This window comes from Carassius auratus, unplaced genomic scaffold (genome assembly GCF_003368295.1).
Source record: "Carassius auratus strain Wakin unplaced genomic scaffold, ASM336829v1 scaf_tig00214937, whole genome shotgun sequence".
NCBI lineage: Eukaryota > Metazoa > Chordata > Actinopteri > Cypriniformes > Cyprinidae > Carassius > Carassius auratus.
The window spans coordinates 198,058-222,072 of NW_020527869.1; the positions used below are offsets into that span (position 1 = coordinate 198,058).

The 24,015-nt window shown below is 39.2% G+C and overlaps 1 protein-coding gene across 1 annotated transcript; it reads right to left on the minus strand.

The window, feature by feature from the left end:
• Positions 1–8,966: 8,966 nt before the first annotated feature.
• On the minus strand, positions 8,967–13,953 carry LOC113093273 (leucine-rich repeat transmembrane neuronal protein 1-like). Its single transcript, XM_026259063.1, has 2 exons — positions 13,141–13,953; positions 8,967–12,945 (listed from the first exon to the last, which is right to left on the minus strand). The coding sequence occupies exon 2, from the start codon at positions 12,834–12,836 to the stop codon at positions 11,262–11,264; it is 1,575 nt and encodes a 524-aa protein (XP_026114848.1). The 5' UTR covers positions 12,837–12,945; positions 13,141–13,953; the 3' UTR covers positions 8,967–11,261.
• Between the last annotated feature and the right edge of the window lie 10,062 nt (positions 13,954–24,015).

Sequence of the window (24,015 nt, forward strand, 5' to 3'; positions counted from 1 at the left end):
AAAAATGAATGAGATAGAGTTGTTTTGTCGATAGAGAAAAGTCTCCTTTCCACCAATTTCCTGGCCGATTTCCTCCAGCTGCTTTCTGTTCAGTCTCTAGAGTTGACAAGTATACTCTGAGGCATCTCTCTCGAAGCAGCTACAAAGTGCTATGCTTCAATTCACAATTCATCCTGACTGCTTCAGAATTATTGTCCTCTTCAGATTCCAGGCTACATTTAATTTCTTTCCAGTAAGTTACAAGAGTATGACATAAATGATGTTTTGTTGAAAATATATATGGGTAAAAAAAAAAGATAAATCAAGATATACTGCTATTTTCCCAAATTTGCTGACTAGACAGAGACTTACCTTAGATGTGCTACAAGTATCATTAGTTTGCAGGTGGTACTTTATGTAGATATTTGTACATAAAGAGTGCATGTACATTTGGGTTTACACTGACAAACATATTATCAGTTACTGTATATGTCCTTTGGTGTATGATTATCGTCTACTTGGCACTGTGCTTATATTTGGCACAGTAATATATCAAGCTCTAAATAAACAAATTATTAGAATTTGTTGGTTTGTAGAATTGATAGGACAGTAGTCATCAGGAAGGAATGGGTAAAAGGGGGGAAAGTGGTTTGAGAATAATCCAAGCTTGATTCACACTTGGACTGCCTGCATAGAAGCACCATTGCACACATATATTAGGTCATATCTCACATAAGTGATTTGGGGTTTCGGTTTGTTTGTGGTAAGTATCAAGCCATCATATCCGACTGTTCGTGCTAAATACTAAAACGGCAGCTTACAAATGTAAATACAGTCCCTAAAAAACAGTGGGATAATAAGTAGAAAGTACAGTAGAAATGGCTGACCGTAGACAGTCATGTTTGTATCGTGTGAATCCATCAAGAAAATAAAAACAGTCTGATTGTTAGCAGCTGAGATGCAGTAACGTAGTCTGCCGTTTCAAGACCACATTTCTAGGTCCCTAGTTATTTATAACAGTGCCACATAACCAATTTTACTCCAACAGAGGATTTAATACTAAAACCAACAGGTGCAAAGTCTAGACCCATAAAAATTGTTCAGTGTTTAATTTTGATCTCCTTCACAGCTTATTTTTTTACATTTCAGCCAACATTAAAAGTGCAAGGCTTTGCTTTAACGTACTTTATTCCTCTTCTGTTTTTGAAAGGGTCTCACAAATACACAGAAAATAACCTACTCCTGTGTTGAAAACTCAATTTATAGGGGTCATGAACTGATTCAATTCCCTTGATATTCTGACATATAAGAGGTTAGTGTACTGTAAAAACATCCTGTACGTTTCAGAACTCCTAAGCAAAGAAAATAGCCTATTACTTCAAAATTATTATTATTATTATTATTATTGAGTATTAATAACATTATAAGGGAATCTCAGAGAACAGTACAGCATAAAAAAAATACAAGTGCTTAAAAAATTTAGGTAAAAATTAATTCAAGAGGTTTATGTTTAGAGGCTGTTTTCAAGAAATCTATCATTTAAATGAATGAATGAATGAATGAATGACACATTTAAAATCTAAGGACTTCTACATTAGTTTAATTTATAATTATTTAGTTTTAAGTTCATTGTTTATGGTAAAACAGATGAGTTGTACATTCATATTTTTAGCAGAAAGCATGATCAGATTATCCAAAAACACTCAAGGGGAGAGTGGGATGAGTGACATGCAGTCCAATTCCATGGAAATCGTTGAAGCCTTCTGCAGGATTTGTATGTGTGTGACGCACAGCAGAGTGCCTCATCCAATCAGATTTCACATATGGAACCATGCATTTGATAAATGTTTTTATTCTGATGCATCACCATCAGTGTCAAGTCCCCTTTCATTTTCCGTCACACACAGGAACATGCATGTCAAGCTATGCGTTTTCCTGGACTCCTGCCTTGGATCACATTATGGCTTGGCGGAGCAGCGAGCCAGTTTAACGTTATTATAGCAGACTGACTCGCATAAGCTGACACTGACTGATCATGTTGCACATAGTGTGGTCTCGCCCAATTCATCTGTTTTAAAACAAACCCCCCTTCAATTTATCTGCCGCCTCTGAGCCTGGACAGCATGCTTATTCACTGATAAAGTGAGCTAAGCTAAGAGTTTCCCCATTCATTAGCATTAGTTATTCCCCCTGGTCCGAAACCTGTTCAGTATTTACACTAGAGAGGATAAATGGAGTTTTACTGCAGGGGATGTTGGCTACACTACAGACCGAATGCCAAACGCATCCCACTGTCACACCAACCACGCATCCGGAGCCGTCGCCTCCAGCATTCTCTCCACTGAAATAACCCTTAGAATGGGATGCCGAGGTGGATAGACAATCTCAGTGGGGTAAATATTCATTTGGGTAGTTGAGCCGGTAGTTTGGGACGCAGGGAATGGAAGTGAAAAAAAGATCTTCCGAGCTGCCATTATTTAGAGTGCGGATGGGACCGCTCTTTGCCTGAGTCTGCATTCATAAATCTCCTCTTGGCTCCATGAATGTAATCAGGTGCTTTGCAGAGGACACACACTGGCACAACACACTCCATCTCTCTTGTCAACAGCCGAGGCAACTATATGGAGGGGTGTGATGGCAAAACTTGTGCTTTTGGAATCAAAAAAGGAGAGAGATGCATAAAGCAGAAACCTTTAGTTATCTTCCTACTCAGCCATTTTGAAATGCAGCAAAGCAATGTTCTGCCATGCCATGTTTTGCAAACGGGAGAAGACAGAGTTCAAAGAGTGGGCACCGAAAACAATGCTGTTTGTGCCGTATGAATACCGTGTGTTAATCTTTTGAACACACACAAATGTAGGCATAGACACTCGCTTTAAGGATTGCCAAGGGCCTGAGCATAACGTAACATCTGCCTAAACTACACCACCACGGGTCTTTGACACCTCTTTATTCTGTTTCATCTTCACTCGCTGCACATAGTTTTATCTCTTTATTTATTTCTCTCTCTCTGTCTGTCTTTCTCACTCTCGTTCTATCACTGGTATGCAACCTGATCAAAAATGCGTTTGAAGGATTGTCTCTTTTGGCAGATTTTGTAAATGTCTTAAACATCTATTTTATATAACACATTAGCATTTGCAATAAACAAAATGAGCAAGTGAAATGCATTGATTAGCGTATGTGTATAAAAAAAATAAAAATACATTTTGCATTTGTTTGTGTATACACAATGAAGTATGATTCTGACCATCTTTGTTTCTTTCTTTTTATTCCCTCCTGTGCTTCCACCTCTACCTGCTGGTCTCTATCTGCATGTGTTTCCAAACTCTTCTTAAACAGGTAAGTCCTTTATCTTTAAAATATCCCATCATGCTTTATGTGGCTTATTCCTGGTTTAAAACACACCGTGTTATGGATTCATGAATGCAGAGAAACACTAGGAATATTTAAACTCAATTTAAGCAGTTTTTGACAAACAGACCAGGGGAGTAGATTACGCGGGGGAATCACGGAATTTCGTCCCCCGCACTTTGGTCAAGTGTGTTCGCATAGAGGTTTTCAAGAGCTGGTGTGAATAAATCTAGATTTAAACTCAGAGAGACAGGACAGTCTGCACACACCATGTGTAAACAAAAAACTTCATTTTAGAAGAGATCAAACACGATTAATTGTTTCACAGAACTAATTTTAAGTTACTACAAGTCTAGTTTAAGTTTTCTAATCAAAGTGTCTCTATAGTTGTTTGCTGCTTTCATGTTCTGTGTTTGTTTTGTAGTTTAGAGTCAGTCCCAAACTGAATAGATCAACCCATTTAATGAGTTGATCATCTATCATGAAAGAATGAGAAGATGCAGGGTGTTTGACTTTGTTCATGGTGTAAGTGATCTTATCGCAGCCCGTGAAAAATGTAATCTTTTTCTCTCTTTATGTGGCTGTCCATCTGTGCTAACACTAACTACATAATTGACACGTTTTTTACTTGAAATACACTGCTTAATTTAAGTGGGTTTTATGGCTCTCTTTGCGGGAAACATATTAGCATGCCATAATGCATGCTGAACTCATGTTGAATATTTAAAAGTTCCATGCATAACACATAAGGAGACTTTGAGCTTCCTCACTGCTGGTTCAGTGACAGAAATATCATATACACTCTGTGCCAAAGCCCTAGTGAACTTCCTATGGAGGCAACATTTGTAGTTGCGCTCTTGACTGAAGAAAAACGTGTCCGAAAAATAGGCGGTTTAATTATGCTGCCTCGTAAGATATCTTCTTTTGGCCAAATTCAAAGGAAACATTATATATTTAAATACTTAATTGCTAATAAACAATTTTTATATATTGTTTTCATTAGGTAGAGCATTAAATGCTGTTTAAAATACTATGATTTTAGTTTATCATCAGCTATTGAAAGCCACTTATTTATCCAGCAATCAACTGGTTATACAGGCTTCTTTTTTTCTGCAGCCTTCATTGTCCTTCTCAACACAATCAAGATCCCTTATGCTTCCCTCCTAATCCCATTTTTGCACAGCATCTTTGATATCCCGTGGGGCAGAGGAATTACTGCGGAAATTACTGCTCTGCAAGATTCCTTTTTCATCCTGTCAGAGCAGAGAGTGTTCAGCTGTTCAAATACAGATATCAGGTGCTTTTGTTTTTGTCACTTTGAATCTCATAACCCACCATTCGCACTTTGAGATACTAAAGAGAGCTGTAATTGGCACATTACAGATAAATCAGCAATAAAGAACCTCAAATATAGCAATTAGCAGTTCAGCGGCAGCTTTATTGTCAGTCACATATCACCAGTATTGATATCAACTGCCTCATGTTCCCAGAGTAATCATTAGATTTGATATGTGCATACTTCATTGGAAGCAAAGTTTTTTGTCGTTGTTGTTGTTGCTGTTGTTTTCTCCATTTCTTTGAAAACTTGAAAAATTCGGTTTAAATTTTACAAATGTTTATCTATATCTATTATTGGCATTAAAAAAAAGTGGTTTATGAGAATATTTTTTTTTTTACCTTTTTACCTTGCAAAATGCAATGAACTTAAATGTCCTTTGAGCTAGTTTGTACCCTGTAAGTATGAGACTCTTTTGTGAAATTGTAAGACTCTACCTCAAAAAGTATAGCGAGATTATGCTCTGAATATTGTAAATTGAACTGCTAGTTGCTAGGTAACCATACATTCGTTCCATCTCATAATTAAACAAAATGCAAATTAGTGTGCTGCATGGAGGATGCATTTTTGTAGGCCAAAACCCAGAAATGAGTTGGCATTTTAGTTAGTTCTGAGTTACGGTACATTGTCCTGAAGGCAGTGGGTTTTTGAATATGTTTTTTTTTTTTTTTTTTTTTTTTTTTTTTCAGTTAAACACCTACCACAAGCCTAGATATTTTCACATTTTATTATATGCCATAAAATACATGAGTAATACCCCAGTAGCTAACAAGAGACTAAATGGGACTAAAGAGGTTTTCAGGGACATTAAAGATCATCATGCCAAACTCGTCAAAAATGCATACTCATCAAAGTCATCAAAAATTCATGAAAGTAGTGTTCATTTGTGAAGATTATCATGATGAACAAAATGTATAAGAATGGAAAACTTTTGGTGGTCACAGAGTTTAGTTTCCGCAGGTATGCTAAAGCTAATGGGGGAAAAAAGGGATATCAGGTTCCTTTTTGTTAAGGCAATAAGGGTGATGCTCACTTCTGGGTTGGCCTACAAAAATAAACACCATCATTGCAACACTCGGTTTGTTTTTAAAGGAAACATAAGGTTACGCATAATAGAAACAGCTTTAGTTTGGAGTTTAGAGTTGACGGTTTAAGAATACAGAGAGAGAGAGAGAAATAGAGCGACCGAGACGAATGTTATTGATCCACTTCCTCCTCTTTATTGTGTCTCTCTCTAGCTTTACTCACAGTATAGACACAGACTGCAATGAATTAATATGTCCTGATCTCTACAGTGCTCGAAACTCCTCTTGTGCTTTCTCTCTCTCTCACACACAAATGGCAATCATCAAATGTGCTCTCAGGTAGCTCTGTCTCATAAGGGTTTCTGGGAAAAGTCACTCTCAGGGTCAGCAAATAAGTACCACTGTTTTCTCACGTTTCATATATTCTGCATAAATGGAGAACAGCGAGCTGTGTGCTGGGTGCAACCCGTGATATATTCCGCTAACTTGCAGAAAATAACAATCGGCATTGTTTCCACCCTACGACTGTATGCTCAGTTCAGCGCCACAAATACGAGAGCAGATGTTCCTGAACGTTAGCCCATTACCATTCATCCATTTGCTATCTGAGTTTATGTGGTGTCTAAAGCCATATTATTCATTAATGTAATGCCCAAGCTGTTTACATTGGGTATGACTTAAATTGCAACAGTAGCAGCCTTTTTATTCAATTATGTGTTGTATTATAAAGTGTTGATGACCTCTTCCCACTCACTTTAGTGTCTCTTCATCTGTTAATAAAGATGTGGGTGTATGTACCCATTTAAATCCATGCAAATTAGTCTTATCTGACACTACGTACATTTATTATATATGGCTATTTGAATGATTTAGTTACATTTTGAAAATGTCACAATGTGCCTGCGGCGATACTTAATGTGACGCCAGTGATGCAGATTCACATAAGAATGATGATGATGATGATGTTGATAATTATAATGATGACTTGGAGAATGATAAATCTGTCTTGTTCAGTTTACTCACGTTCTTATAAAAGCAGGGTCTGTACTATAACTTTATATTGCAAATATTAAGCATATTATTGACCTGAATGCGTCTATGAGCTGCCGAGGGAACCAACAGTCAATTCTTAAGTCAGATTCTTAATGCTTTCTTCCAGAGTCCCGGTCATTCCTTTGCGTTTTGGCAGGGTATCTGTTTATGTGTGGGTGTTTTATTATGCGAGACCAGAGGAAGGGAATGGCACACAGGGGCATTCAATCAACACTGAGAGACAGCAAGCAAGGTTAATTAATTTGTTAAGCATCTGGTGCTCTATCAAGAGACTCTGATGAAATATCTGGATTTTATGTATGCTGGGATACCGTGACACTTAATCTAGTTTCCCCATATCACCAACCTTCTACGAATTTACGCAAGCCATTCCTTATTTCTTATGAATTGCAATCTGTTTGTGTGATATTTGAGGAAACTAGGAAACGTGGTCTGGGTTGTTAGGCAGCTGACTCTAAGTTTGCTTGATATTAATAGTCAGAACTCAGAACTTAATTTATTTGAAGTCTGTGTTTCTTTTTTTTTTTTTTTTTTCTTAGACGTTTCTTCTGAAGTTCAATAGAAGAATTGAAAAGTGACACAAATGAAACAGTTGTTGACCTACACACAGAACATAGAGATATCAGATTCATGTGGATCGTTTAATCTAGATCATCTGCTCTCTAAGGGTTTTGTTGAGAAATCTTTTGAGTTTATGAAATAGCAGTTTTTTATATATTTTTATTGGAGACTTTTGAACTTAAAAGTTAGTTTATTTTAAATGCTTATTTGATTTAACTTCTTGTACTTAAATAGCTAAAACTAAAATAAAAAAATGGCATTATGTGGGGAAAAAAAAGACAAATGCTAGCAGCCAAATTACTAAAACTGTAAAATTTAAATGGAAGAGAAATTATAAACATGCAAAATTAATCCAAATATTTATAAAAACTATAATAGTATGACACTTGCACAAAAATAACACTCACATAAGCATAGTTTGTGATGTTGGTGTGTCCTGAAGTTATATAGTCAAACAGGGCTATTCTGTTTTTGTCTTGTAACGTTGAAGACAGACCGTTTGATTTGCAGTCAGACTGTCTGAGATTAATCAGATGATTTGCATAGATTGAGAATTTGGTTTTAATTCTGTAGCTACGTATTTGTAGAGTCTTCTCATCTTGCATTGTTTACCAGTGTTGACCCTCCTGCTGCAACCCTCAAGTACTCACTTGAGATCTTCATGTTCAGATACTACTTGCATGTTGCATGCACAGATATACACACATATAGGCTAATATAGGTCAAAAGCTAATGTATTGCCCCCTACCACTTGGCACAACTGCTTTCCCAAAGACCCAAGGGCTTGCCCCGCTTGAATTCATGTCTTAGTGATCACCCATTGCTGTCTTTCTCTCTCTCTCCACCCCTCTCTGATAGTGCTGGGCATATAGCCAAGCGTTCCCCACACTAATTAGCCAAAATATCAATAAAAGATTGTTGCATAAATAAACCATATTCCCCCACCCCCACCATCTCCTATTTTTCTCTCTGTCAACACTAACACAAGATTATTTATTTATTTTCGTCTGGAAAAAGTAACAAGCAAGAAAGTCTGTAATTGGCTAAAAGCTAGCTGTATAGATCTACCGCAAGCCTCATCAATAACAGTATTAATTATTAGAGTTCATTGTCAGAGCAGTAACTCTAGTTAGAGTTTGAGGGCAGAGGGGTTTGTAAGAAGCTTCAGATAAAACAAAACCTCCCGCCACTTCAAATATTCATTTGCTCCTTGTGAAGAAAAATAGAAAATAATAATAATTAAGGGAAAGGGAATTCAGAACAACTCCCAGCAGCGCCGAGATGAAATGACAAACATGCAATATTGATACAAAATAAGCTAGAAAGTCTAAAAATAGGCCGCAGAAGCGCTTTGTTTGGAGGATGGCTTAGATTCGTTCAGTGTTGGAAACGAGAAGGGTGAATGTAATCAAACAACTCGCTCTACAGCTCCATTGTTTCCCCTGTTGCCGGTTGCCTCGTCGCTGGTACGGTTAACAGCTATTGTTAGTGAAAGATTTGTTTTTGTTTTCCTCAATCCAACCACCTGTTTTGAGAAGGGGGATTGTGAATAGCTACAATTTCTTTTTTTTTCCGGCTGTGCAGGGAACAATGCTGTCATCATTGTGTTAATGCTATGAATCCTGCCACTCAGTCAAATAGAGGTTTTTTTTTTGAGTTTTTTTTTTTAATGCTCTCCAGAGGATTCATTAAAAAAACAACTACACATCGGAGTGTACATATTTACGGCTTTGCTTCAAAATATGTCATGAACAGTATCATTCATTCATGAAAAGGGGATAGAAAAGATTGTAGTCCAAGGAGTGTCAGACCAGATGATCTGAATAATGCATTAACGTCTTCACCTGACAGAAAACAAATAAAGTAAACAAATGAAAAAAAAAAAAAAAAAAATGAAATACAGCATGACTAGATTAATCAGAAAAGGGCAAAGCGTGTCACATTGCGGATCATTTACAACAGTAGGAATACATTTTATTGGTTTAGCTTGGCTTAGCTTCATATACGCATCAAATACAGTGCTGAAAATAGAACAGTTTCATATCAAGTATTAAAGGATTCAAAGGGGGCGGGACTGTGGAATTCATAATAAAACTGTTTGATTTGTTTGTAAAAAATATTTGTTTAGCCTTACATTGTCCCTTTAAGGCATATCCCAGTCATACATGACAAATTAATACTTCACACATGCAGCTGGTCACAACAAACTCAATTCCACCTTTTTAGAAGATGAAAAAAAAAAAAAAAAACACCCACTTAAATAGTTAAGATTTTTATGCATACACATACAGTACATTCTCTCTCACTCTCTCTCTTTCTCTCTCTTTCTCTCTCTCTCTCTCTCTCTCTGTGTCTCTCATACACACACACACACCATCTTCACAGTGGCATGTCCCCTATGCGTACTAAAAAAAAAAATCCATCATTATAACAGCCAAGTGAGTGAGGTGACAACAGAGTAGATGTAAAGTGAAATCTCCCTTTTTATAATCATCCTGCCTTTGTTGTTTAGTCCAGATACTTTACGCTGTGGTAGTAATCCTGAGCTGAGCTAAGAGACTGCATATAGATAAGCAACAGGCGTATACACATACGAACACACACAAAGCCTGGGCAAGAGAAATTCAAGGGCTTGTTGCTGCTGCGGTATCTCGTCATCCTCTACTGCTGGTATGAACACTAGGGAGCAGCCTGTACCTTCTCTCAGAGGTCCTGTGCTTTCACCAGCGCAATAGCCACTGATGCGGACTGCACACAATCTAACAATCCGACAGGATGATCTCTCACAAAGTAACGACAGCTTACCACAGGACATCTTTTAAAGAAACGTCACATTTAAACAGAAAGCCACAATTAAATATACATCTAGAATTTGGCTAGCCTTTTTTCGTGGGAAAAAACAAAACAAACTAAAAACCAAACATAATGGATAATTAATCACACCCATTTCAAGTACATTGAGATTTAAAGGCTGTGAAGTCTGTCGAAGCAGTGAAGGGAATGAAGGTCTTAGACACTCCTTGTCTTGTTTATTTGCACAGCACACAAATGTTTGACTTTATCATGTGAGATCCCATCAGACCGCGTCAGCCTGTTTTGTTTTTTGCTAGTTTGTTTAATCTATTCAGGATAGGTACAAGAGGGGCAACTGCAAACAGCCATAGCAATCAAGCTTTGCACAGTGATTATATCTCAGGGAGAGACGAGGAGATCTGAATCTTAGACTGAGGCTTAACATTTCAAATGAAGTGAAGCGCTCCCAACTGCCCTGCTTATTTACATCCTGCGATACTGCAGAGCTTTCTGAACATCTTTCCCCGCGATCACAGACAAGAAAAAAAAAAAAAGAAAAAAAAGAAAGCCAATTCTCCAACTCACCTGCAATAATGAGTACTGTGAATTGCAATTCATTTATTTAAACATTTGTGTTTTCCTCTGTTTTTTTTTTTCTCTCCATAGATTACAAAAGAAATAGGATAACATCTTGCATTTTATCCCCACTCTTGCATTTCTGCTGTTAACATATTTTACATATAATCTTTTTTTAAGGGTTTCTTTGTTTTGTTGTTTTCATCTCCAATTTTGTCTATTTGTGACCACAGTAAAAATGTTGTTCTGGATTTTGTTCTGGGTGTCTTTGATAGCTTTAGAAAGTCCTAGAATATCCTGAAGTAGAAAGACACATTAAAGCTCAAATATCCGAGCAGCCAGGACAGGTCAACATAATTATTCCACATATTTTGCATCAAGTACACAGGTGTGAGAGTCAGCTTCTCCCACAAGGCTTTTGAGGATGTTGCAACAAGCACTAAATCCCTGTTTTTAGTCCATTTGCACTTGAGAAATGTTAACCTCCTCCTGAGTGCAGCAAAATGAGTTGCCAAGTTAACATGTGTTCCACATCCATTCATACTTTGAAACCACTGACTTTTTAAAAATGGCACGGGTGAATATCACACCTCGCACTCTCGAGATGCCTGCTGCTGGCATGTGCAAGAGCCGTACTCGTTGATGATGACAAGTGCCCCCTCAATATTGTTGGGTTTGTAGTCAACGTAGTACTCGGATGCAGACGTAGTAGCCATCTGCTGCATGGTCTGCTTCTGCTTCTGCTTGCGACGCTGGCTGGTGAAGCACTGCCTCAACTGCCTGATGCCTGCTGGGAAACATTTCCAGGACACATAGAGCATGAGGACCATGATCAGGAAGGAGAAAATAAGGGCCATGGTGCCTGTCACCACCTTGTGAATCTGCATGGTGCTCTCCAGGTCATCAGCAGACACAGTCACTGTTAAGGAGTTGGTCACCACTTCCCCGCCCTCCACATCCTGCAGGTCGTAAGGGTTTCTCGTCGGGCCATCATATATGAAGCCTCTGGCATGGTTTCTGGTAGCTGTGAAGATCTGCGTTGTTACTTCCACATTGTCCTCGCATAACTGGAAAGCATAGACGGCATCCAGAATGTCCTCACCCTGTGCGATGTCTGGGCTGGCGCACAGCAGGCCACTGTCACGTTGTCCCTGGAAGTTGCTGAGCCAGGAAGCCAAGGCACAGACATTCCTGCTGCATTCCCAGTCATTTCCCGACAGAGTGATGCTGGTCAGGGATGTCCATGAGTCCAAAATCCGCTGATCTATGTAAGTGAGTTTATTAGAGTCCAGCATAAGAGTGTTAAGCTTGGGGACACTCTCGAACACATGTGGCTCAATGTACTCAATCTCATTGTTGGAGAAGTCAATTTTCTCCAAATGGTCCCAGGTCCAGTCAAGGGTGCTGACCACAATGGTGGCCTTATTGTTTCGCATGTAGAGGGTCCGCAGGGATATGAGGCGGGGGAAATGGGCCAGATTGACTTTCACCAACTCGTTGTGCTCCAGATGCAGCTCAGTGAGCTTGAAGAGTCCGGCAAATGAATTACGTGCCAGGCTCTGCAGCTGGTTGTAACCCAGATCCAGGAATTGCATGCTCCTGCAATCCTGGAAAATCCGCACAGGGATGAATTTAAGGGCATTGTAGCGCAAATGTAAATTGGTAAGCTTCCTAAGGCCATGGAAAAGGTCTGGCTCCAAGGATTGAAGTCTGTTATAGGATAAATCCAGTATTCGTAGGTTGGGCAGAGGTCTGAAGGTCCCGTTGGGCAGGCTCTCTATCCGGTTGGTGCTCAGATCTAACTCTTTAACCCTTCGCAACCTCTCGAAGGCATTCTCTTCCACAATCTCAATGTTGTTATGGTCCAAGAATAGCCAGGTAAGCTGCGACAGGCCCACAAAGTTCCCCTCCCGCAGCTCAGAGATGTTATTCTCGCGCAGGGACAAACCAATGGCGCTGCTCAGGTTTTGGGGGATGTCAGTCAGGTTCAACCCTTCACAATACAGCAGCTTGTTGTCGCATCGGCACGGCCTCGGACAGCTCCCCCCCACCAGTGGAACTATTTTCAGAACAATTCCGAGGGAGCACAGTATTAGCCCAGGGGGCTTCCTTAGCGGCCACTTTAGGTATAGACCAATTAGGAGGAAATCCATTAGCATGAATATCCTGCAGTGTCGTAGAGAAAAAGTCCATTGAATCTTTCAGATCTTGGTCATTTTGGGTTTTGTGATTTGTAACTCCCCAAGTCTTTTCAGGTGATGTGTATTTCTAGAAAATATGGATGGTGATTTGTTACTTAAAGAATCAAGAAATCCTGCCACGTCGAAAGGAGAAGAACGACGGCAAATAAACGACAACTCGCTTTGCTCATGTTAGATCAGAGAAAGGAAAAGAGAGACATAGGTACAAAAAAAAAATTGCGCTCTTCGAGAATCAATCTCACATGAAAGGATGCCTACTCACCCCTTTCCAGAGGCTGACAACCTCTATTCAGTTGATCCCTTTGTGCCGACACTAATTATGTGCGAAACTAAAAAAGACCCCAGTGTGGTACAAATTCAGCCCCCCCCTCCTTTTCATCGGACACCAGATCCTGGCAGACTTACAATGTCTTAGTTCTCCTCATGTGAAAGAGCCAAAAAGAGAACGAATCCAAGTGGCATTCAGCAGGCTGGTAGGAAGTGCAAGTTTCCCGGGCTGCATGCATGAGCGCTGTCCTCTCTCCGTCGTTCCTCTGCATTGACTGCTGCGCCGGTCTGTGGGAGAGACACGCACGAAGGAGGGAATAATCCTCTCCAAACTCTCACTCTCCCTTTTTTCTCCCTTCTCGTCAAAGGCTCCCGATCTGTCGTCGCAAATCACCATCCATAACCTAAAGTGATCACTGACCTGCACAATGTACATTGAGTGAACCTCGTTGACATTCTGTCAGTGCTCGTTTAGTTTCTTCCCAATTACACACATGCAAAAGCTGTGCGATCAGCATCATATGGCGCTCTTTTTTTATTTTTCCTGTCCTCTTTAATTATTTGTATAGCAGTGATATCCAAAGATCATTGATGAAAGTATGTCTAGTAAGACTCAAATCTTCAGCAATGTCATCTTTGTATGAAGCTCATTTCCTGTGAGCTGCGGAGGCTGTAGATGCTGAGGTTGAAGGCAGGCGAGGTGTAGGGAGGAGAGAGATGCCCGATCCCTTGCAGCAGACTAGTGCTCTGGCAGTGCATGCAGAAACACCTTCTGTTCACTGAGTGTCGTAAGCCACTCACAATTCAGCCCAGGCACTCTCTCTCTCTCTCTCTCTCTCTCTCTCTCTCCCTCCCACCCTCCACCTCCTCCTGCTGCTCTTCTGCTCACCCTTTTTTCTTCAATGCTCTCTTTCTTTTTCTTTATTTCCTTCTTGCTCCCTCTCTTTTTTCGGAGCCTGAGACAATTTGATATTTAATAGAGGCTGGGCTTAAACTATGGTTTAAATGAAGCACACAACTGAAACATTAAAACAACCCCCCCCCCCCCTTCGCTTTCTAAATTGGAACATGCCATCTATCTGCCATCGTCTACTGTTTTGTAGTATATGGTTTCCTTATTATTGCAGATTAATATTCTTCTAATGACTTAAGCAGTGTGTCAATTCCCTGTGGTTTGATGTGTTGAAAGTCTTGTGTACAAGGATAATTACATTTTTTGTAATGGATTATTATTATTATTATCTGTTATTATAGGCAGCACCCAAAATGACTATCTGCTTACTCATTAGAAAGTGTTGTATATATAAATGGTTAGTATAGAATTTTAAGCAAATGTTCAACTCTGGTTGGCATCAACAACATTCAGCTTTCTTAAATCTAGATTTGTATTATTGATTGATTTTTAAGACTTGATAAATAACATCATGCCACTATGTGAGTTCCAATGGCTAGTCACTCTTTCTAGCCGATGAGCTATCCTAAACCAATACTGATACAGTCTCTGAGCGAGATTAATGTGTTTTTTGCCAGACTCCAAGCGGACCATCAGAGTGCGTTCAAAATGGCATTGTAGTGTTAGCATTGCCTTTTCATGCTGTTAGGTTATTGAAAAATGAGCTTGTGCATGGTGAGCGTAGTAATGGCATTGCACACCATATGTCATAGCGGTTAGCTGGTGGTACACATAAGCTCAGATATAGTCCACGGCTTGGCAACTCCCCTCTTCTCCCCCTTATGCCTGATCCCCACCCTCACACGCCCTCATTGGCCTAGTCCTAAACCCGAATCACTACATTTGCATTGCATAATGCCTCCTGCCCGGGCTTGTTTATCACAGCCATTTCAAGTCTTGCTATCCAGTTGGAATACAGATATCATCTGTTGCCACTTAGCCAAGCTTACATAAATATTCTGCTCAGGAGTCTTGTTGCAGTGCACCGTGGATTGCAGTCCCCAGGCTTGTCATTTTATTCCGATTAATTTTCAAGGACAATGAGCTGTGACGATCCTGTACATGAAGCTAGCATGCATCTGTTGGTTTGCCTGCTTTCTGATGGCTCTCATAATTTTATGATCAGTCTTTTCCTTTGCACATTGTGAAATATGAATTAATCTCATGTTGAAAATATGTCACACACAGTTTCCTTAGTCCGATAATTGGCACAGGAGTCTTTAAACAAGGGCAAGTAAAAAGTATTTCCTTTACTCACGACTAAAACTCCTACGAATTGAGAAAAAAAGCCCAGTAAGCTTAACTCTCTTAATCTCTCTCACTCTCTCTCTCTCTCTCTCTCTCTCTCTCTCTCTCTCTCTCTCTCTTTGTTAGCATAGACTTGAGAGAAACACAGGGGTACTGGGCCAGCCTCAGTCTGCTTTTGTGGTAAAACCAACAAATTTTAAAGAAGCTGACAGGACGGCAACTATTTTGAGCACATCCAAATTGTACCCCATTGTATCTCAAAGAAAATAAAAAATCCACAGCAAATTGTACATTTGTTTTCTATTCTCCAGGTGATTATAGGACCTAACATAATTTCTCTGCTGTTTTTAAATCTATTTCCTATTTTGTATTTAAAAACCCTACAACTGTGGCCGCCCCAAAGCCTTATCTGTCTCTCCTCCACCTTGCCCATCACTCTTTAGCTGTAATAAATGGGTGCACCATCAGCTAATGACTTGGTGCCCAGTAATGACTTGACACAGCGATGAGATAATGTGAGAATTCAAACCACTCCTGAAAGTGACTCTGAGGCACTTTTGGCTAGAGTGATCATAAACGAGATGTGGTCCCTCTTTTATCATCTAATATTAGGTTTATTTTATTTCACCCTTATTTTGGGTACCAAACCCCCCCCCCCCCCAAAAAAAGGACTATGGTAAGTGCACTTTTTAAAGTGCTATTGTCAAAATAATTGTATTGATGTCGAGACATAACTACGCATTTTCAGTGTTCAACAAATTATTTTTTTTAAATGTATTTATTTACTTTTTTTTCAGTGTTTAAAGTACAATTGTGTCTATATTGTATACACCATGCAATTTACAGCACTTCGATAGATCTCAAAGGCATCTTGCTTGAAAGATATGACTCATCTTCCATACTTAATAGAGACGAGACATGAACAAAGGAGGTGGACCTGAAATTATTCAGAGCATCAATTAGATGTGCATTGTGTTTATGCATTATACACCTAATCGATATCTTGTTATGTTCGATGGCAAATGTTTTATGCGTCATTAAGTGTTTAGCCACACATTCTCGTATCCGGTTGAGCTAACCCATTAAACTGGTAACACTGAAGTCCACTGTAGTGCTCCTGCAATTATAATGTATACCTGCTTTGCCCAATCCTGATGAGACTTAAAATGGCCACACTTGCCAGGCAGAGCACAGTATTTAGGGAAGGGTTCAGTCAATGGCTCTGCTGTGGATTAGCAGTGCTGACAGTGAGGTCTACTTACTTGCCTCGGTCATGCTGCAGAGATTTGCATGCAGACCTGCACAAAGTTACTACTATTCCTTACCACTGGAAGCATTGCCTTGAAATGTCTGGTCTTTTTTTCCTCTATCTCTCTTTCTCTCTAAAGTCTTGGATAATAGACTACTGGTGCAAAAAATAAAAGTCACCCATTTCCCCAAGGACCTGACTCCACAGGTCTGCTCTCAGATGAGTATGAAGGAGTCACATCTCTCAGTGGGCCATTTGGACACTGTGAGTCATCAAAGGAACGTGGAGGTCTTTGTGGAAACAGTGAGTCCTCCTGAGTGACCCTCCTCACTGCTCATTGTGCCATTGTGCTGGTTTTGGATTGAAGGGCCCTCATTAATGCAAGTGGGATACTTTGAGTTGTCAGAACAAAACAACATGGGGAATATTCACACCTCTCTCTTTCCATCTGTGCCATTCACCTACTTTTTTCTTAGATGAAGATATTTTCACTGGACCTGTGCAGAATATGCACTCAAAGATGGAAATGAAGCAGATTTGGGAAGAAACTGAGCCGTTGCCATTAATACAATTCTACAAATTCCTCACCACTTGCAAGTTGCATTCATTTCTTTTTCCTAATTATAATTGCAAATTGTTTTTAACAAATGTTGTGTAAATAAGTTATACATTTAAAATATTTTTTCATTAAGGTACTTTTCAATATTCATAAGCCCATTACTCTCAGCTCCATTTAATATCGTATTTATATCACTTCGCTTTTTTTTTTTTTTTTTTTTCTTCAAGGAGGACTGAGTATACCAGTATCTGAGTATAAGCTTGTGTGGCTCAGATGCATATTCAAGTGTGAGTGGTGGTAAATGTTATCCTTGGTCAAATGATCTTTTGATCAAATAAATACAGCCATAAATCTCTAACAAACAACTAGCGACAGACTAGAAGTCATTCATTTTCAATGTAAAGTAATAAGGGAGCTGTTGGAGTGTAGAGGTGAAAGGCAACAATTGTATATGAAAGTCGGAGATGGTGAAAAGGCTGCTTTAATGGTGGTACATTAACCATGCATTATTTGATCAGGAACCCAATAAGAGCAATAAGAAAGTTAGAAAGCTCAAAAGTTAATGCATCATTGCTGAATAGAAATACTAATTTCTTTCAAAACAAAACAAAATTGTAACAGCAAACTTTTGAATGGTAGCATATGTGTGCACATACAGTACACACACACACACACACACACACAGAAACTAAAATTATGTGTTGACTGTACAGTCTGCTTGGATAATATGAATGTAATCACTAATATTTTTTACAGTATGTTAGCCTTTAAAAACCGAATAGTCTGAAAGTAATTTTCCTAAGGTAGCACTTTTAAAAATAAGTATCATAATTGTAAAGATCCAGAAGCCTTTGCTGTTCAGCCTCATTCCCTAGCCGGTTCCTGCCCTAAGGCTAAAGGGTTATTGATTTGGCTCTCTAAGCAACTCCATTTCCACTGAGAGTTTCTTTCTGTGAACCACAACTGAGGCCTCCTGACCAAGGTACTTTGGTGTGATAAAATTTGTAGTGCTAGTTCAGCCAAGCCACACTTCATGTGTGTGTGCTGCTACCTACAGTCATGATGTATTTGTGTTGATTGAATTCATTATATATTATAAAATAATGTATCTGATTAGTTTAAATTAATAAGTTGTACCAGCAGCTATTTGCTTATTGCAGTTGCAAAATAAGGCATTATAAAATATAGAGTGAATCATTATGATGGAGCTTTGCTGTAGTCAATTTTAAGGTTTAGATTTAGATTTGAATCAATTCATTATAAATTATGACCTGATCCATTCAATGTGGAAAAAATAGTACCGTTTAATCACGCATAACTATGAAGCTCCCGACTTTTGGAACAGATTGAGATATGTGTGATTTATTTAATATGTTGTTTTGTAATGTTATCAGATTTTTCCGGATTTGAGGATTCTTTGTTTTGGCATACGATCTTCCACCAGCCTGGGTCTGTTTTTTTGGCTTTAAGCAATTTAACTTAATCCCATCTCAGTGCTTCTTGAATATCCTCATTGTACTGTAAAAAGCATGTAGATCCACTGAAACAGCCATACAGCTTATCCTGATTCCTGATGTTGACTAGCATCTCTTTGATCTAACTCCCATTAGTGACAATGGATATTAGGCAGTCACCATTAAACATGCAAAAAAGAACCACATCGTAAATGGATAATATGTGGACTTTGATATGTATATTGAGATAGCTGGATTGAGACATGAATTTTGCATATTTCGTCTGTCATTCCTATCACAAAGCAATTTGTTAGTACAAGTCAGGTGTTATCTTCATGGTTGGCTATAAATCCTGCTCATGAATCAGTCGTTGAATCACACAATGAATCATATTTTTTTCCCTAGTCTCTGTCTGCAGTTGTCAATATTGTTTCACCCCTTGTCTTTAAATGACAATGTCACTAGGGCTTGTCACACAAGTTCATGCTAGTGGGCAGGTCTTCATGTCGCCTGACAATTAACAGCATCTTCTATTAAAAGTCTCTCTGGTAATGTGTTATTGAGCCCAGCGGTGGCTAAAAAGGGGTCTCTGGGTGTATAATGTGGTTAATGCCTAATTGGCCCTCTACTGAGATAATGTGGAGGAATGACAATAAAGGGTCAGGCCTGACTGAGGCTTACCCTTCCTGTGAGGAGGGAGAGAGGGGACCATGGAGCTTACAGTGAGCTGGAGCTTTCACCATTACAGCTGATCCCATTCTGTGTAGCCAGTGGAAAGGAGAAAAGACAAGAGTGTGTTGTATATTGGGTAATAACATGATGGTTGCCAACCAGAAGGTTGCTGGTTTGATGCCAATTTGGAGTGAGTCATGGTCCATCGCCGTTGTTCCCTTGCCCAATGCACTTAACCTCATTTTGCTCCAGGGGCTTTTGGTTCATGGTGCCATTCAATGGAGACATTATGTGGAAACTCTACTGGCCCTGGTCGTATATTCTGAGATTCTGAGAAAAAAAAAAAAAAAAAAAAAAAAAAAAAAAAAATATATATATATATATATATATATATATATATATATATATATATATATATATATATATATATATATATATACAATGTATGTAGCATTTCGTATTATTTGTTCTACTATAATGCCTTTATCCTATTACTTATAACTAGTTTCTGATTCTTATTTAATTGCTGACTGATTAGTTGTATAGTGAGCTTGTTTTTTGTGTATTCATTTGTTTGTTAATCATGCATTAATTAATACAGTTATTTAACACTAAAACACATTAACACAAGCCATTTTTATTTCATTTATTCATTCATTCATTGTAGTAGTGAATTTGTTGCCTTGTTAATATCTATATTAAAACTATAGATATAGTTTTTGATCGCTAAAAATAGATAGCTATTTTTCTTTTAAATATTCCATGAACTCCCAATCACCCATTTGCAGTTCCCTGGGAGTCCCTGACCACGCATTGAAAACCCCTGGGACAGACAGACAGTTTGGACAGGTTAGATGTAAGGTTAGAGGAGAGGTGTGTCTGAGAAAGCAGAATGAAGGGGACTTTTGGAGTAAAAACCTGTAGTTGGTATACTGAGCAATGGGGTTTTCAGTAACCTCTAATCAGTGTTGTACACTCAGAAAGACCCTCATGAAACTACAGCTGGTGGTAGAAACAGAGCTGTCCTGTGCCAATGAAATGAAGACCTGTAACCGCACACTTAAATCTACTTCAGCTCGCAGTGAACCAACTCAAACGTCACCGGTTACAAGAGCTTGACTGGACTCCATCGACACAGACATCACCTCCCTCAAGTGGTGTAAAGCACTCGTGTATGTGTGTGGTAGAGAATTTAGCCAGATCCCAGGAGGATGTGCAGCGCTATATGTGCTCCGATAACCACCTCCAAGTCTCCCAAATGGGAAAATCAATAAAACTTCATCTTTACAGTCTCGGATATTTGCCTGGTGGGAGAATGTGTCACATAGAGCTGTGCCTGAGTGCCCGCTGGGACTGCATGTATATATCAACACGTGTTTGTGTCCATCAGAATCATCATATTTCTCAAGTGGATAAACCCAATTTGACTCTCGTGCTGGAACTGAATTAAAGAGGGTTTAAGTAGAATGATAGACGTGTGTGTTTAGTTCATCCATTATTTTCCAACCCAGCAACAGGCTGTATTGTGATGATGGATATTATGTGATGCAGGGCCATGCTGAGGGTTCTGGGTATCTGCTGCATCAGTGACTGTTTGAGGGTGGCTAGACAGGGTTCTCCAGCAGAAGACCGGAGTAGACAAAGAAGCAGCATGATCTTAGATTAGTGGTGTTTTGTTTACAGCTCTTAGACACAGACACTCTTCTTAACAATGCATACAAAGCAGTTTCAATAGATTTGTGCCTACTTCAAGCTCTGCCCACACCCTCTCATTAAAAAAATAAATAAAATTGCTCTAGTGCCTTTTCTAAACTGTGCTGTACCTTATTCTTTTATTGCTGGCCGCCATCACTGTTTGCTCTCTGTCTGAAACCTCTCCTCACGTGTTAGAAACCTAGAAACTTGATGGGGTTTTAATGATATATAATTACACAAAAGTTTATTAAATCTGTGAAGTCACAAGTAAATGTAATTAAATTTGGCCATGCTACTACTATACTGGAAAACTACGTTTTCTAATTCTGAATTTAAACATAGGTATAACACGCTCATTTGACATTTCTGTGCTATGTGGTCACACAGATGTATTGTTTGCACATGTTTTTAAGCATTGTGCTTTAAAAACAAGGGATTTTAAGCCATTGAAAACAATCAGCAGAAAAGAGAACTAATTTTGCTATATAGGATTTTCATGTGACGTCACCGTCAGCTGGAGTGAGTGTGGCTTCGCCCACTGAGTGGCAAAAGACTGAGTGGAAGCATTGGTTTTTAGCGTGAATACTACGACAGAACTCACAAAACACATCTAAAATGAGAAAGAGATTTGTGATTGGCTGTATAAAGAGATTTGAAAAAAAATCTAAGTTATAATTTTACAGACTGCCAAAAGCTACAGAAAAAAAGTAGCAAATGAATCCAGCAATTCATAGAAACAAATGCACTCCAGTTAATATGTTGAATTTTGCAGTATAATTATACCCTATATATTGTATTATAATGTATAGTATTAACAACTCAACAATTAAATATTTGCAGAACTGGATTTGTATTGTTTTATTATTATGACTATTATTATTATTATTATTATTATTATTATTATATTATTATATTAATGTAAATATACACTGACAAAAACTGTATACGTTTTAGGGCTGGACAAATAAACAATTATTGTAACGATAAAAACTCTCATATTCATTCCGGAAGAAGGAGGCGGGAACCGGCGCACAATCAAAAACATTTTTAATAATCAAAAATAAACACAAAACAGCGTGTCAGCCCCTCACGGCGACTGACGCGCACAAATAAAAGCAAAACATAAAATAAATGTCCCAGGCCTGGTCCTCTCTCATCCTTCACGGTCATCGCTCCAGTTTTAATATCCTTCCATCTCCTACGTGGGACTCAATACCGGCGGTGGGCGCAGTTGCAGCTCATCTTCATCACTACACCTGGCCTCACTCTCGTTCCCACGCCTCTCGGCCCCGCCCCACTCGCCACATACCCCCATCGCCACTCGCAGGCCGGGGGTACTCCCGAGACTGCGCTCTACTCCCCTTCCCTCCGGGGGAACCGCTCACGGGGACCTGTGGGAACCTGGGGGTAGGACAGACGAGGCGAGAGAAAGGAGATGGAGGAGGAGCGACAGGGACGAGAGAGGGGAGAGAAAAAAAAAAAATTTCCCATTCCCAGACGCACTGCTGCTCGGCCTCCACCAGCTGGGTGATCTCCTCCGCGGTGCCCTGGCGGTGGGCACTGGAACGGCCCTCGGCGACGGCGCGACATCCTCCGCCGCCCGATGGACGGCGACGGCTCCTGGTTTTTGGGCAGCCGTCAGGAGTCCCCGTTCCCTACCCCTCCGGATTCCTTCGCGGAGGCAGCAGGCTCCGCCCCCTGGCGAACGGCGCCGACTCCTCGCTCCCTCACGGACGGCCAGCCGCCCCTCCCATATCGTAACGTAAACGCGTTGTCACATTAAAACATCTAAAATAAATAAATTAAGAGCCTTCAAGGCAGAGGAAATTGCCTCGATCATTTTTTATAATCGAGTTACTCAATATCCACGGACCACTGGATATTTGGTAAGTTGTAAGGAACACTATATAGTCTCCAGTAACCTTTATTTTAACCTGATTATTGTTAGTTTTTTACTCACATTTCTGCAGCTTCCCTATTAAATCCTTTCATGCTGCAGCTTTTGGTACTCAGTCCGGCTGAGGGGGCGTGATCTGGGGGGAAAGTGATGTCAGTGCATACCATTTATTGTGCAAAGACGATGTTCATAGAGTGTGGTATTGAACATTATTTTTGCTGCTTTATAGGCCTTAAACTGTTAAATACACTCATTTGTATTTGTATTTGTCAGAAAGCCAAAAGTATCCTCGTAAACAGTAATAAGAAATCAGCTGAGAAAAAAATATAATATATAGTCTTATATTACTGCTGTCTGTCCTTCATGTTAATCATATAACCATAGAGAGAAAATGTCTCACTGCTCTTGATTAAATCACTTTGTAACTTTAATAAGAAATATATATTTCATTTACACGTGAAAAAATTTTTATACATTTGAATACTTTATAAATGTATGTAGTTTTTCTTATTTATTTTTCTAAAGCAGTGTTGTTGTCCTATTGCTTATAATTAGTATATTATTCTTATTTAATTGCTCACTGTTTAGTTGTCTAGAGTGAGCTTGAGTTTTTTTTTTTTATTTTTTTTATTTTTTTTGCATGTATTCATTAATCCGTTTGTTTGTTTGTTTGTCCGTTCGTTCATTCAGTCATTCATTTATTATGCAGTTATATTAACACTTAAGCACATTAACACTTAAGACATTTTTATTAAGGGTGTTATGATACATGTATTCCTATTAAACCGTTCAGTACGAGACTGGAAAAAAAATCGATGAAACATTGTGGCTATTTCTTCCCACGCCTGTTTAACCGACGCTATTTGGGTGGGTTTCTCCCATCCCCATACAAACACAACTTCTCTGTCTTTCACTGCTCTTACAAATCCATCAGTCTCCTCGGCTGTGAACCGCTCCTGTCTCGCCTGTAAAAGACGCCATAATAATAGCAATCCATAATGGAACTTGTGCACCTGCTTCTAAAGGGAATGTTGGATGACGCTCTGAATGGTTTATTTCACGTTACGCCCAAACCACACCTATGAATAATGAAGCTACTTCAGACCAACCCATTTTAGATTTGCGCCGGGCGCAAGAGCCATTT